The 15,913-nt window shown below is 33.6% G+C and overlaps 1 protein-coding gene across 1 annotated transcript in view; it reads left to right on the forward strand.

The window, feature by feature from the left end:
- The first annotated feature begins 4,402 nt into the window (after nucleotides 1-4,402).
- The window catches only part of ctnnbl1 (catenin, beta like 1), a 50,139-nt gene continuing 38,628 nt past the window's right edge, over nucleotides 4,403-15,913 (forward strand). The window contains exons 1-7 of the mRNA XM_058763096.1: nucleotides 4,403-4,587; nucleotides 5,693-5,881; nucleotides 7,950-8,056; nucleotides 8,144-8,283; nucleotides 8,562-8,659; nucleotides 10,493-10,586; nucleotides 14,457-14,548. Coding sequence (XP_058619079.1) covers nucleotides 4,558-4,587; nucleotides 5,693-5,881; nucleotides 7,950-8,056; nucleotides 8,144-8,283; nucleotides 8,562-8,659; nucleotides 10,493-10,586; nucleotides 14,457-14,548 — 750 coding nt within the window. The 5' untranslated portion in view covers nucleotides 4,403-4,557. The remainder of the gene's footprint in view (nucleotides 4,588-5,692; nucleotides 5,882-7,949; nucleotides 8,057-8,143; nucleotides 8,284-8,561; nucleotides 8,660-10,492; nucleotides 10,587-14,456; nucleotides 14,549-15,913) is intronic.

Below are 15,913 nucleotides of genomic sequence, written 5' to 3' on the forward strand. Positions count from 1 at the left end.
CGGCTTCACCACGTGTTTGCACGCTTTAATTTAACACGTAGTTAGACGTGTACTCATTACTTGTTGAACTAAAACAAGAGCACAAAAAATGCCCTTGTAGGCCGAGATATTAGCATATGGTGATTTGCAAGCTGCTAAACAATGTTATTTTTGCTCGTCTGTATTTCACAAACATCTTTTGCAAAGAATATTGTCAAGGACGCCGCATGCGAGACTCTTTAAGATAAGTTTTCCAGGGTCAAACCTGCCACAGATTCACAGAATCACATCTGAAAGTGTTGCTATAGTAACCATTCATTTAGACGGGCTAAAACAGGAGGTGACATGCAAATATCGCTCTCTGCCTCCCTCGTTTCTCCTTTATCATTCTTCCTCTACATCCCTCTTTGGTAGATGTAGGTTGAAAGTGCTGTTTGACAGCCGTGTGTGATGTAAAGTTCTCTGGCCTCATTTTTCACTGCATGTATTCATTATGCATGATATAATTCACAGATTTTTAAATATAGATGGTTTTTATACCCTAAAATAAAGGCATAATGGATTTCAGTCACATTATCTCACACAATTTCTACACAGTGTCAGTTTTTTTAGAAAGCAAAACAATAATTCAATGTAAAAAATATATTTTCAAAGTTGAATTTAAAATAATTATTGAAGAATGTTTTATAAGAAAATATTAATTGAGTCTTTCTTTGTCAAAATTTCATGTTTAATTGCCATTTTTTGTAATTAATTGTGAAATCCAGTAGCGATTTGTGAGTGAAAATGTTTCAAAATAAATCCTACGTCAGTTTTTTTCCAGTGTAATTGAGATTTATGAACATGTTCCACCTTCTTTCTAACCTATTCATTAAACAGGCCTCTGTACCTTTAAGACTTGACCCCTTGGGGTCAAATATGTTAATGAGCTCACGGTTGTGATGTCATAATCACAATTATTTCTGAATGAGTCATTTTTGCTGTTTTTAGTTTCATTAAATGCTCTTGTTCTTTAAAAGTTTGGCATTAGCATCATTACCAAAGCTGTTAATATGCATGTTATCCGTTACTGCGGAAACAATAACACAAATCTGCATATTAGACTATTAACTTCACCACGCACCACAGAAAACGAACGTCATGTGGCTGCAGAGGCAAATTAAATGCGTATGTACAGCTCGTATTTGCATAATCATGTGCGCACATACATATTCATGTCACACATTTGACTTGAAACTTGTCAAGAAGGTTTACAGCTCATATTTCACCCTGAAATCAAATAAAAGAAATAAGAAATTATATTTTGCTTACACAAAAGGAAGCCTGTTTTCAGGACCATAAAGATTTTTTTTTCTGTAGCATACTTTTTTAACAAATCTATATATTATATGCAGCTTATGGCATTAAATAAATAAATAAAAATATAATAATTAATGTAATATACAGAAGAAACTATATATAAACAGGGTAATTTTAGTTAAAGGGCACCTATTATGCAAAATCCACTTTTACATGGTGTTTGGACATAATTGTGTGTTGGCAGTGTGTGAAAACAACGACCCTACAATAATAAAAATTCTCCCACTCCTCATTTTGTAATCCTCTTTAAACCAAGTCTCACTAGACAAGCCGTTTTGATTCTCACCGCAGTGTGAAGTCACATTGTTTAGGGCCGGGCCACGGGGGTTGATTGACAGCCCTGCATTGCTATAGTTTCCGCCCTCAGCAGCTGTATGCTGTCCTCCATGTTCTCCGCGCTCGAGCGCTTTCAGTGCATTTGGCTACCTATATGTACGGCTCAACACTGGTTCTCTCGCTCTCAGTTATGTTGCTTCTTCCGGCTGTTTATTCCTGTAGATATGCAATGCAGAGAGATGTATACACGATGCCCTCTTCTGGAGACGGGGCGGGAATATGCAGCTCATTTGCATTTAAAGCCATACACTCCAAATTAGCTCTTTTTTTAGACACACCCCAAAAATGACATTTTCCAGCTGTTATAATAAATGATCTGTTGGGTATTTTGGTCTGAAACTTCACAGACACATTCTGGGAAGACCCAAGACCAATATTACATCTTGTAAAAAGGGGCATAATAGGTGCCCTTTAAGTTCATTTAGTATCATTGTGATAGTATAGGTTTTATTAATATTTAGATTTTTAAATATATTTTCTGGTTTCATTTTAATTTTAAAGTTTTAGTATTTTTGTTTAGTGCTTTTGTATTAAATTTAAAAAAAAAAAAAAAAAAACTAATATATAACTTTGTTTTTTTTATTTTTTTATCTCTATATTTTTTCTATATATATATATATATATATATATATATATATATATATTTATTTCTTAATCATTTTTTATCTCTATAGTTTTCATTAATTTATTATATTAATATATGATATAAATTAATAGAATAATAATAATAAATATATTAGGGTTAATTTAAATGGGATAATTTAGTTATTAGGTGATTTTGATATCTCTGTGATACAACTATAGTTTTTATTAATGTTTTTAAATCGTTTTTAATTTTAAATTTTCTTTTTTAAATTTTAGTTGTGTTTTTGTAATTTTGTTGTATGCTTTTGTAATTAAAAATTACATACAAAACATACACACACACACATATATATATATATATATATATATATATATATATATATATATAAAATACAAATTGTAATGTAGTTATACCTCATGTTTTTTTTTCACAAAGGGCAGCCCTGAGCCACCCTTCAGTCCGGATTCATGACGGGTTGAATATTCCACACGGGTCGGCTGGTGAGCGAGCGGAAAATCACCTGTTCATGCTGGATTTATGAGTGTTGTCTCGATCGCGCCTCTGTCTTGTCAAGACTCACAACAGCCAGTCATCCGTGACACGCAAAACAGGCCGGACCTGAGAGCGAGAGAGATGAGAGACAGATACATAAATGAGGCCTTTCAATCACTGCAGCAGCTCTGCATTATTTAAACACCCACTAAATATTAATCTGCCTTTAGATCCAGAGGCCAGAAACATGCAGAGCTGAACCTGAACACTAACCTATTACACAAAGACAACATGACTTTTGCAACGTTTTAAACCGTTTGCAGCACATTTTTCTTGGATAATCGGCATACTTGTGTTGCATCATGAATTGTTTTCAGACACAATAAATTTGCAACCACACATTTAGGTAAAACCAAAAGCACATTTTTTTTTTTTTTTTAAACATAAAATTGGATTAAAGATAATTTTAAGAGGATGATTTTAGTTATTAGGTTATTTTACTATCATCACAAAACTATTATAGGTTTTATATAATCTATAACAGGTAATATAATGAATTGGGTTTTGTTGATATTTTCATTTTAATTGTAGTTAAAGATTTAGTAATTTTAGTTAAATTTTTTGTCATGTCTATATAGCTTTCATTAATTTATATATAAAATATATTAGGGTTGTTTTAACATGTTTAGTTTAATTATTAGTTTATTTTAGTATCACTGAAATATTATTAAAGTGTTTTAAAATAAATCTGAGTTAGTTTTTATTTTCAGATTTTAAATTTAAATAAAGTTTGTTGCATACTTTTGTCATTTTTATTATTTCCTTTTTAATATGTCTAGTTTTAATTTATATATAAAATATATTAGGATTAATTTAACAAGGTCACTTAGATACTATTATAGTTTTTATTAACATTTTGAATTTCTTTGTTTAATATTTTCTGTTTTTATCAGTTAAGGTTTTAGTAATTTTGTCATTTTTCGTAGTTTTTAAATGATCTTTATAGTGTTCATTATGTTTTTGTTTTATTTTTAGTTATTTTAATACATCAAGATAAATTAAATAAAAAAACAAATGTTGCCAAGGTAACTGACTGAAATAATTTATAAGTTAGTTGAAATAATAATGTGAAACTGTTTCAAACATTTATTGTTTCATACTAAATGCAGCGTGTGCTAGTATTCCTATCTTGTGAGAATAAAGCTGAAGGGAAATGTGTCTGTGCTGCTGTGTAATCTCTGACTGTGTGAATAATTAAAGCTGTCTGCTTACCTGCTTATCTTGTAGAGAAACAGATAAAAACCTGCAGCAAAGTTTGCGTGAGCTAAACAGCACAAGACAGAACGACAGAAATACTGCTAGTCCTATAGATTTGTGCAAGAGTGATAGAGGGTTAAAAAAAAACCTATAGATATCCAAAAGACTTTTTGGCCACTGCTTATCAAAACAATTTAAACACAGTCAACATGAAATTAAAACGGACTTTGTTTACCTTCTCATTAATACGTGTTTCCGGTCTCATTGTAAACCATTCTGAAATAATTTAATTGTGAAACACGTTACTTTCATAATACAATCCACTCTGTCCGTGTTGACTATATAGTGTACAGTTTAGTGTGTACTGTGTAGTGTTATTGTGCGTCTCCGCAGCTGCAGGTGTCGCTGTTGAGTGACGTCACTCGAGCGTCGCGCGCCGGTCACTCGCGCGAAGAACAGAAACCAAGTTTTGATCATCAGCGTGCTGTGTTCATATACTTTTATACAAAAATCTTATTTTTTAAGGTTTAAACCACACAGAAATCGTCATGGATGTTGGGGAGCTGCTGAATTATCAGGTAATGACAGGTTTAATGTCTCTCCGTGGCTTTGTATGGATGATTTTGTCATTGGTTGATCTATTCTGCTGCTTGTGTTAACATTATCTTAAACTTTAAACATTAATGCAAAAATAAACCGCTTTTTGAATCGTTACAAACGATTTAGTTGTGTTTAAGGTTGTTGTAAGTAGGTAAAAGCGCTGATTAATCTTTTACTGAATTAGCACAGACGCATGCGGGTTATTGTGTTTTTTTTGTTTTTTATTTAAATACACTTTATTCGTTTAATTTACTATCCATTGCATTCATTTAAATGCTTATTTTATCTGGACTTTGTTTAGTTGTCAGATTCGGTCGTACTTCTCAAGCAGTAAAAGTACTGTAGTGGTACCATGGTACAGAGATGTATTAGCTAATGCTAAAGAACCATGTCCAAAAACTATGCTAGTGCTATGTAATGTTAATTTTTTTTTTTTGGTTTACATTTTTTCGTAAATTTGCAACTGAACAACATTTACTCGATTAAGATTTTTCTTGAAACCGATCGTACAAGTTGTTTATTAGGATAAAATAGGATTTTAGTTTAACTTTACATTAATTTAGCAAATGCTTTTATCCTTAAACAAAATATAATATTAGTCTGATTAATTTTTCATACGTTTTTTCAATGACTTTTAACAAAAGTACTATCCTTTAGCCTGTTTAAAATACCGTTTTTTTTCAAATCGTTTAATGTTAATAACGTTGTTTTTATTATTAGTTTGTTATGGCCGACAACTAATTTGACTGATGATATTATAGCCTAAATGTTTCTTGAACTAACATGCCTAAATTATGTGTTTATTAGGATGCTATTTCCATAATATTAGGATTTTTTGTTTAACATTTTTCCATTAGAGAATTTATTTGTTCGTGAAGCTCAACAAGTATGATGACATTTGTAATTTTGTTCTGAAATCAATAAAAAGGTCTTCTTGTCTAGTATAGATTTGAATTGAGTTGTGAGTGTTGTTCTCTTTGGTGCAGATGTACGCGATCGCTCTTGTATAAATCTGAGAATAGTCTCTCGTGGTCAAATGGAGCGTCTGGTTCACCGTCATGTGAAATAATCTTCTCTTTACAGCCTGACCGAGGTGCCAAGAGACCCAGAGATGAAGACAGCCACGAGGAGTCCAGAAGCAAGCAGAAGACGGCGGGCCGAGACGCAGGACGGGTGCTGGTGAGATCAGAGCTGGACAGCGAGGAGCAGCCCGGAGGAGACGGAGAGAAGATCCTGGAGAGACTGATGGATCAGGATGGAGAAGATCCAGAGGTGAGATGAAAACATAGCCGTATGGGGTTATTTTACCTGCAACAAGGAGGTTAAAACCTCTGAATGGTTAATTATAAACACATGTGCTCTCTGAATATGTGAATAACATATTACAGGTAGAATGTTTTATGCTAGTGTAATTTTATTTGATAAACAGTTTATTTTATAATATACAGTAATATAAGTATTTCATGGTTTTCTCAATGCACGGTGTTTCAAAAATATTGCAGTAATAATGTCTACTATTCTAAAGTCCTCATTTAACAATTCAATTAAAAGAATTGATGAGGAAAAAAAGATTGTGATGGACGGTTATATAATTTACTGGTTTTCTTGTTTTTTTAAGCACAAGACAGTGCCAGAAAAAGTTTTAGAATTTTTATCATGTTAATGTAAAAAATCTTGTGTAATATAACTTGTTTGTTTGTTTGCTGGTTTTTATTGTATTTGTTATACTTGTATTTTTAAATCTTTTGCCATGGAAATAGCCTAAGGGTGCTTTCACACCTGTAGATCGGTTGCTTTGTTCCGAAACAGGGATTAAAATTATTACAATGTTGCTTTTTATTCTTGGTGTGGTTTGCTTTCACACGGCAAAGTTTCTAAACAGACCAAATTTTTTAATACAAGTCACGTGCGAGTAAACTGTTCTCTCATTAGTCAAAGTTCCACGGTTTATTTTCCGGGATTCCACAGCCGTCAGGATGGAACGACAACAGCTTTGCGGGCTTGTTGTTGTTGTTTTTTTTTTTTGCTGTCATTATAATAATTATAATTTTGAGCAGTAACACAGGATTCATCGGGAAAACATTTTAAAAATGCACCTACTACAAAGAACAGCAATAAAACGGCATTTAAAAGTGAGAAAGTGTGCTTTGTGATTGAGCACGTCTATGCCATTCAAAATCAGGCATTCACAGGTTCATTTTGAGGTATTAGCAAAACAACAAAACTAATACTTTTCATGGATCTTATGTAATTACCCATCATACACTGTAATATAGCCTGGTTCGTTGGCCCGTAGGATCGGATTGCTTTCTCACTACAACCGAACCGCTCCAGAGTTCGTTTTCAATCGAGCCGAGACCACCTCGTTCAGGCGATCTCGGGCCGATTGTTTTGGCACGGATCCGAGCGCGATTGCCGTGGTCACATATGTCCAAACTAACTGAGCTAAGGGGGGAAACACGCCAGGTTATATAATTTACTAAAAACAACGGGCCAGGTGTGAAAGCTCCCTAAGATTCTGACATGGCATTAAATAAAAATATACTAGTGCTTAACACAAGACAGTTTTTAATGTTTTATGACCTATAACCAATAATTGTTTTGTGTAATTTTAAATAATTGATTAGATTTAATGTTTAATATTTGTGTTTTTCTTTTAGTCTTGTGCCAATAATAATAATAACCAATAATTATGACCAGTAACAAATTTGCTAATATTTTTAATATTTGCTGACACTTCAACCTGTTTTTAAACACAAAATAGTTTTTCATTTTATAACCAATAAGTATAAATAATTCATTAGATGTATATTTTAAATAATAATAATACAGTATATTATGGCCAGTAACCAGTTTGATTTGCTAATATTGTAAATGTTTACTGTTTAACCTGATTTTAAACACACAATACAGTTTTTCATATTTTGTTTATGTAATTCTAAATAATTAATTTGATTTTTAATTAATTTATTCTCAATAATAAAATATTTATTCTTACCATTACTCTGTTTTTAACCAATAATGCTTTTATTTTTTATTATATAGATGTGATGTTATTGCCAATATTAAAAATCTACACTGTTTTGCATATATTTTTTTTAAACAGCATTCGCACTAGAATACAATCTAGAATTTTTCATGCTTCAAATAAAATTAGCCATCAAATCATTTTACTGTACTGTAGAAAAGGTGCATAACTGTTGATAGTTATGCACCTTTAGGTGTATAAAATAGTATTTGGAACTTGAAAAAAAGCAGGTCTCGTGTAATTCAGAGGGAAGCTGGTCACCAAAGATGAGAATCATGACCTTTGACCTCCTGATCTGCTGTGTGTTGACAGGGTGAGCTTGTGGATGAGAGCACAGTGAAGAAAATGATCCTGACCTTTGAGAAGAGATCCTACAAAAACCAGGAGCTGAGGATCAAGTTTCCTGACAACCCCGAGAAGTGAGTTGAACTGTTTCTAAATCTCACTGTTATATGGGAAATGAGATGCAAACAGTGAGATGTGACCTCACTTCCTGTTGTTGGCAGGTTCATGGAGGCGGAGCTTGACTTGAATGACGTCATCCAGGAGATGCACGTCATCGCCACGATTCCAGAGCTGTATCATCTGCTGGTGGAGCTCAACGCCGTTCACTCTCTGCTCGGCCTCCTCAGCCACGACAACACTGATATCCTCAACATCACAAACCACCAGAGATTATATAGAACACTAAACCTATTGTTTTGAAATAGATATCACAGTAATGTAATAAGAAACACTAGTGCTCAATAATGTCTTAAAAAAAAAAAAAAAAAGTACTGACCTCAAACTTTTCAGTAGTAGTGTTATTATATTGCGTATTGCACACACAAAAGTCAGTATCTGCCAAAATTTCTGTATTTAAAATTTGCTCATGTTTTGTGTTTAGCCGTTGGTCAGTCTTTGTAAGTCCTTAACGCGAATCACATATCAGCATCGCGGTGGTGGATCTCCTGCAGGAGCTGACAGACATCGACACGCTTCACGAGAGCGAGGAGGGGGCCGAGGTGCTCATCGATGCTCTGGTAAGGAAATATTTATTTAATAATCAGAGAAAACACATCATCAGTGGCGTTACAGGAGATTATGGACTGATTCACCAGCGTTAGCGGGTCACGGTCCAGCAGCACAATGAGATTATTAGAGAAAATGACACGAATTACTGCTGCGAGAAATGTAGCCTCGTATTTGGCCTGACGTTTGCAAGAGAAGCAGAGAGAGACGACGGTAATATCCAGGCGATTGTTGGGGTTGTGCAATCAGACATCTTGTGTCAGATGGAGCAGAGGAAGCAGGAAGAGCTTGTGAACAATCAGAGGCTGATTGAACCGCATGCGTCTGATTGCTGCAGTTTAGTATTTGTGTTGTGCAGCCAAGCAAACTCATTTACACGTCTGAATTACTCTTTATATGGCATCTCAACAAACAGGCTATAAAATAGGGCTTTATGTATGAAATTTTATACAACACACACACATATATATATATATATATATATATATATATATATATGTTCATACATGTGTGTGTATATATTCACACATACATATATAAAAACATTAATAAAATGCATTCTATTTAATTTATTATGCTGATATGAATTTCATATATTATTTAAATATATTATTACAAAAAATTTTTTCAATCATTTATTCATTCTTTCCCTCCCTCCCAAACTACAAGCAACATCTAACCTGGATTTTCCAAGTTCACCATTAAAAAAATTCTGAGATTTTTTGAGACACTTCATGGCAAGTCAAGTCACCTTTATTTATACAGCGCTTTTAACAATACAGATTGTGTCAAAACACTTAACAGTATCAAATTGGAGGATAGAGTGTCAGTAATGTATAATGAGAAGATTAAACACTCAGTTTTCAGTTAAAGGCATTTCATTATTGAATTCAGAGATGCCATTGTCTAGCTCAGTTTAGTTTAAATAGTATCTGTGCAATCAAATCGACAATAATTGCTAGAAATTAAGTGTCCCCAACTGAGCAAGCCAGAGGCGACAGCGGCAAGGAACCAAAACTCCCTCTGTGACAGAATGGAGAAAAAAACCTTGAGAGAAACCAGGCTCAGTCGGGGGCCAGTTCTCCTCTGACCAGACGAAACCCGCAGTTCAAAAGTTTATATTTCTATTTTTATTTTGTTGCAATTTCTAACAATAATAGTATTATGTAGTTAGGTATTTTATTATATTTTTTGTTATTTTGTTATATTACAAGTAAACCAGATCTTTATGAGCACATCTGTATATTTGTTTTCAGAGAAAATAATTTTAGATTTACCCACCTCTAAACGAAAAAAAAAACTTAAATTCAGCAGGAATGCATTAAATAGGTAAATTGGTACTATTCAAATTGACAGTAAAATATTACAAACGATTGTTTCAAATAAGTGCTGTTCTTTTGAACTTTTTATTCATCAAAGAATCCTGAAAAATAAAATGTATCACAGTTCCCACAAAAATAAGCAGCAGCACATCTGTTTTCAATATTGATAATAATCAGAAATGTGTCCTGTGCAGCAAATCATCATATTAGAATGATTTCTGACGGATCATGTGACACTGAAGACTGGCGCTTTGAGCACAGGAATAAATCACATTTTAACATATATTCACACAGAAAATTATAAAATTATTTCACAATTCTTACTGTATTTTTGATCAAATAAAAGCAAACCTAGGTGAGCATCAACCTCAGGATCTCAAAATAAATTGTTTTATTTTACATTTATTTTATTTGTATGTAGTTTTGGCATGCGTCTAAATTTAGTCTCAAACCCTGATTTGTGTGGCTATTTTCTAGCATTAGCCTAAACAAATGTCTACATGTTTTTACTTGTTTGTGTAGTTGGAAGGTCAGGTCGTAGCTCTCATGGTGCAGAATATGGAGCGTTTGGATGAGACGGTGAAGGAGGAAGCTGATGGTGTTTATAACACTTTAGGTAGGTCACACACCAACCAACTAACAACACACATGCACTAGTCTGGGGAGCAGGCTTCAGTCTGAATTTGATCAGTTCACTGGGAAAACACGTCATGTTTAGAAGTTTCCAAACTACAACTAAACGCTGGATTGCAAAGTTCGCCTTTGAGATTGCTTTTCGAAGATTAAAATTTTTATAATTTATGAAAAAAAGCATTCCTCCGGCTGAAATAGTTATGCATGGTGCCATCAATGCCAAGGTCGTGACTCGTGAGTTAGTGTTTTTTAAGATATTAAATAAACTGATAAAATAAATAACTTGAATGCATTTTGGATAAGTGTCTGCCAAATGCATAAATATAAATGCAGTGACATACTGTATAACATATTATAAATAATTTATTAACTTAATTTGTATTGAGTTATTAGTAATATAATAGTATTTATTTATTTATTTGGACTACAAGCAACAACTAAACATTGGATTTTTTGTTTAAAATAATCAGTGACTTTTTTTAAATTTTTAAATTTTATTTATATTTTTTATATATTTAATGATGCTGAAAATATTCACAATATTACTGCATTTTTGATCAAATAAATCCAGCCTTGGAGAGCCTAAGAGACTTCTTTCAAAAACATTAAAATCTTAATTGTTCCAAACTTTTGGTAGTATAAGTATAAAAATATATACAATAAAGAGGGAGGAAATGCCTGAATGCTCCTTTAAAGCTGTTGGAAACACTGCGTCTGGCTTGCGTTTGCAGGTTTGCTTCTGGAAAGATGCTGTTCAGCTGCAGAGAGAGATAAATGGTCTGACTGAACGGATTTAAACGGCACATTTCCTCCATGTCTTCCTCTTTCCCTGTCTTCCTCTGCTGTTCCAGTTCTTGTGTAATCTCTTTCCCTTCCTCATGAGATTTCGCACCCTCTCTCTCTTCCTCCCACTCATCGCTGTGAGATTTTTCTCCCATCATGCCTCTGATTGAGTTATCAGGTGTCTTCAGAGTCTTTTATAATACAGATGAGTCTCAAACTCCCTTGTGATGTGTCATATAGAGCTGTTCGCTCTGCTCGCTCCTTCCATCTTTTTGTGCGTCCCGGGCTCGACAATAAGGTTTTTTTTTTTTTTGCGGTTCCGGGCGGTAGTTCAGATTTTTACTCATGCTGGTGACATTTTCTCAGTCCCTGAGGCTAAAGCAAGATTTTAATTTTTTTATTTTTGCTTTTTTTTAGCAGCCTATTTTTTTAATGGTGTCATAAGCAAATAATTTTTTATTAAAGCAATAGTTCACCCAAACTATTGCTCTTTTCCATATAAATGCAGTTTATGGTGTGTGTCAAGCTCCAAAAGCTCCAAAATAGACAACAAGAATGCCATAAAAGCAGTCAGTTTTACGATCGCTTCTAGCGAGAATCTAAAACAAAATATATAAATAAATTCAGTATGAATTACTCAGGTGTGTAATAAAACACATAGTATTTCCAGGCTTATTAAATTATATTATATTGATATCAGTGTTTGAAATGCAAGTTTAAAATGAATGAATTATATAAAAAATATAAAATAAATGTGTTTTATACCTGCACCATCAAAAAAGTTTTATTGTAGACCTGCAGCCTGTTCAGAGTTAATTTATGCATTCATTTTTTTAAAGCATTTATTTAAGCATTTTTATGCATTGAAGCATTTATTTCTGCATTTGAAGATTTATGCATTTATGTTTAAGTGTTAATTTATGCACTTATTTTTTTAAGGGCTTTTTTATGCACAAACATTTATTTATGCATTTATTTTTTACATTTATGTACATAAGGATTTATTTCTGTTTTTTTATGCATTTTTATTTATGCCTTAATTTTATATATATATATATATATATTAGTGTTGTCAATCGATTAAAAAATTTAATCGCGTTAATCACAGTCACGGGCTGTAATTAATCATGATTAATCGCAAATTTAAAATACTAGGATTTACCTGTAAATGTGTTGAAAAAGAAATGCATGAAACTAGTTTAAGGAAACAGAACCTTTCACACTTCTGCCAGGTATGAGACATAATCCTTATTATTATTTTATCATTATTCTTTTGTTTTTATTCAGCCATTATCAGCATTTATACTTGCAATAAAACGTTTACCAAGCCACATCGCTTCAATCCCAGTATACATTTACCCAACTATTATCAAAAGTATTTCTAAATAAATACAACAAAACATTTTCTTGCGACCTTATGAAGTATTATGACAAAATGCATTATGAAGAAGAATTGGACCTGTTCTGCAGCTGCATTAGAGCTAATAATAGCATCATGCTACATAAGACAATTTATGAGATTAATAGTACACTTTTACTCAGAACTCACTTCAAACCACCATCGAGTGTTTGTAATAACTTCCTTTTGCTATCACATGTGGAATTTGGTCGTTTACTGTTGTTAAAATATGCTATTTATAGCCTTTTTATATCGCTGCACAAATTAGCATTTCAGATGTACACATTCAATCTCAAGAAAATCACGTACAGACCATATCTATCGTAATCGTGTGTTTATTATCTTATATAATCTATAGTGGCTGTTGTCATGTTTTTTTTTTGCTGTGTAAAAGCCTTAACATGTATGCTCTGCTGAAACTCACGTTGTTTGTGATGCTACAACCGTCTCTCCATTCTTAAGTTGCCAGGGATACATTCCAAGTATAATACACATTAGTAAAAGGATCTATTTTCATTTTTATTTGTCTATATACACTTTTTCGCGGTACATTAAATAAGTAGCCCAAAAAACCGCAACCCACGGCTCTGTAATTTTTTCTCGCGACTGTATTTTCAAATTAGCCCACTTGTGCCGTTACCCTGGCAACACCGGTTCGCTGTACCCTCATCACACAATGATAGATAACTTTCTGCGCTGCGATGACGGGAAGAAGTTGGGGTCAAACCTTATCAAACGATTAATCTGCGTTAAAAAAATATTAACGCGTTAAATTTTTTTGATTAATCGCATGCGTTAACGTTGACACCCCTAATATGTGTATATATATATATATATATATATGTATAAAACAGAATACTTTTAATTACAATAAGTAAACATTTATTATTACACATTTTGACCCTGGACCACGAAAGCAGTCTTAAGTCGCTGGGGTATATTTGTAGCAATAGCCAAAAATACACTGTATGGGTCAAAATGATAGATTTTTCTTTTATGCCAAAAATCATTAGTATATTAAGTAAAGATCATATTCCATGAAGATATTTTGTAAATTTACTACTGTAGATATATCAAAACGTCGTTTTTGATAAGTAATATGCGTTGCTAAGAATTCATTTGGACAACTTTAAAGGCAATTTTCTCAATATTTGGTATTTTTGCACCCTCAGATTACAGATTTTCAAATAGTTGTATCTCGGCCAAATATTGTCCTATCATAACAAACTATACATCAATGAAAAATTTATTTATTCAACTTTCAGATGATGTATAAATCTCAATTTCGAAAAATTTACACTTAAGACTGGTTTTGTGGTCCTGGGTCACATTTATGTAATGAAATTCACATGAGTTGAATCATAGCCAGTTTTTAATTTCTAAATGCTTGTCCAAACCTGACGTTCAGTCGATCTTTTCTGCTTGTGTAAACTGATTTGACAGTATAGCGTAGGCCCAAACTTCAGGCCATCGGGTCGTCTTTACAAGTGCTGTGGTTTCTGCGTTCATGTGTCGAGTGAATGTGTTCTGATCTCACTGCAGTGTCTCCATCAGTTATCATGGCAACTAGGCGAAGCAGACACTGCAGAAACTAGGTCATAATACAACATACACGTTTCAGAGAAGCATGGACTTACAGTAACAGCAGATCTCTCTGTCTTTCTGTGGCAGCTGTGATCGAGAACATGGCTGAGTTTCGTCCTGGTCTGTGTACAGAAGCGGCCCAGCAGGGTTTGATGCAGTGGCTGCTGAAGAGAATCAAGGTAACATCACTGCTAATGCTGCTGAGAATCTCCATTCACTGATGGGTCCTGTTGTCTTTATGAATGTACACTCATTGCCAAAAATATCGGCACACTTGGTAAATATGATCAAAGAAGGCTGTGAAAATTAATCTGTATTGTTGATCCTTTTGATCTTTTATTTAAAAAATTCACAAAAATCTAACCTTTCATTGGATCATAAGAATTTAAAATGGGGGGAAATATCATTATGAAATAAATGTTTTTCTCAAATACACATTGGACACAATTATTGGCACCCCTAGAAATTCTTATGAGTAAAATATCTCTGAAGTATATTCCCATTCATATTCACAATTTTGAGCACTCCAGGGTGATTATGAACATGAAATTATCCAGCCATGGCTTCCTGTTTCACAGAAATATAAATAGGAGGGAAAACAAAGCCCAAATTCCCTTAATCATCCATCACAATGAGAAAGACCAAAGAATATATTTCTAATGTGCAGCAAAAGATAATTGAGCTTCACAAATTAGTGAAGTGGCTTTAAGAAAAGAGCTAGAGCAGTGAAAATTCCCATTTCCACCATCAGGGCAATAATTAAGAATTTCCAATCAACATAAAATGTTACGAAACTGCCTGGAAAAGGACGTGTGTATATCGTCCTAATGCACGGTGAGAAGGAGAGTTTGAGTGGCTAAAGACTCTCCAAGGACCACAGCTGGAGAATTGCAGAAAATAGTTGAGTCTCGGGGTCAGAAAACCTTAAAAAAAAAAAAATAGTCAAACAGCAGCTACATCACCACATGTTGTTTGGGAGGGTTTCAAGAAAAATTCTCCTCGCTCATCCAAAAACAAACTCCAGCATATTCAGTTATCAGACACGACTGGAACTTCAAATGGGACTGGCTTCTATGGTCAGATGAAACTAAAAAATGAGCTTTTTAGCAGCAAACACTCAAGATGGGTTTGGTGAACACAGGGATAAAAAGTACCCCATGTGTACAATGAAATATACTGCTGTATTTTTGATGTTGTGGGCCTATATTTCTGCTGGAGGTCCTGGACATCTTGTTTAGACACATGGCATCATAGATTCTATCAAATACCAACAGATAAAAAATCAATAAGTGATTGACTCTGTTAGAAATCTTATAATGGGCCATGTTTGGATCTTCCAGCCGTACAATAATCCAAACACAAACCTCAAAAACAACACAAAAATGGGTCGCTGAGCACAAAACCAAGCTTCTGCTGGCCATTCCAGTCCTCTGACCTGAACCCTGTAGAAGATGAGTGAACTGAAGAGAAGAAGCACCAACATGGAGCTGTGAATCTAAAGGGTCTGGAGTGATTCTGGATGAAGGAATGGTCTCTGATCTCTT

The sequence above is a fragment of the Onychostoma macrolepis genome, chromosome 23 (assembly GCF_012432095.1).
Source record: "Onychostoma macrolepis isolate SWU-2019 chromosome 23, ASM1243209v1, whole genome shotgun sequence".
Lineage (NCBI taxonomy): Eukaryota > Metazoa > Chordata > Actinopteri > Cypriniformes > Cyprinidae > Onychostoma > Onychostoma macrolepis.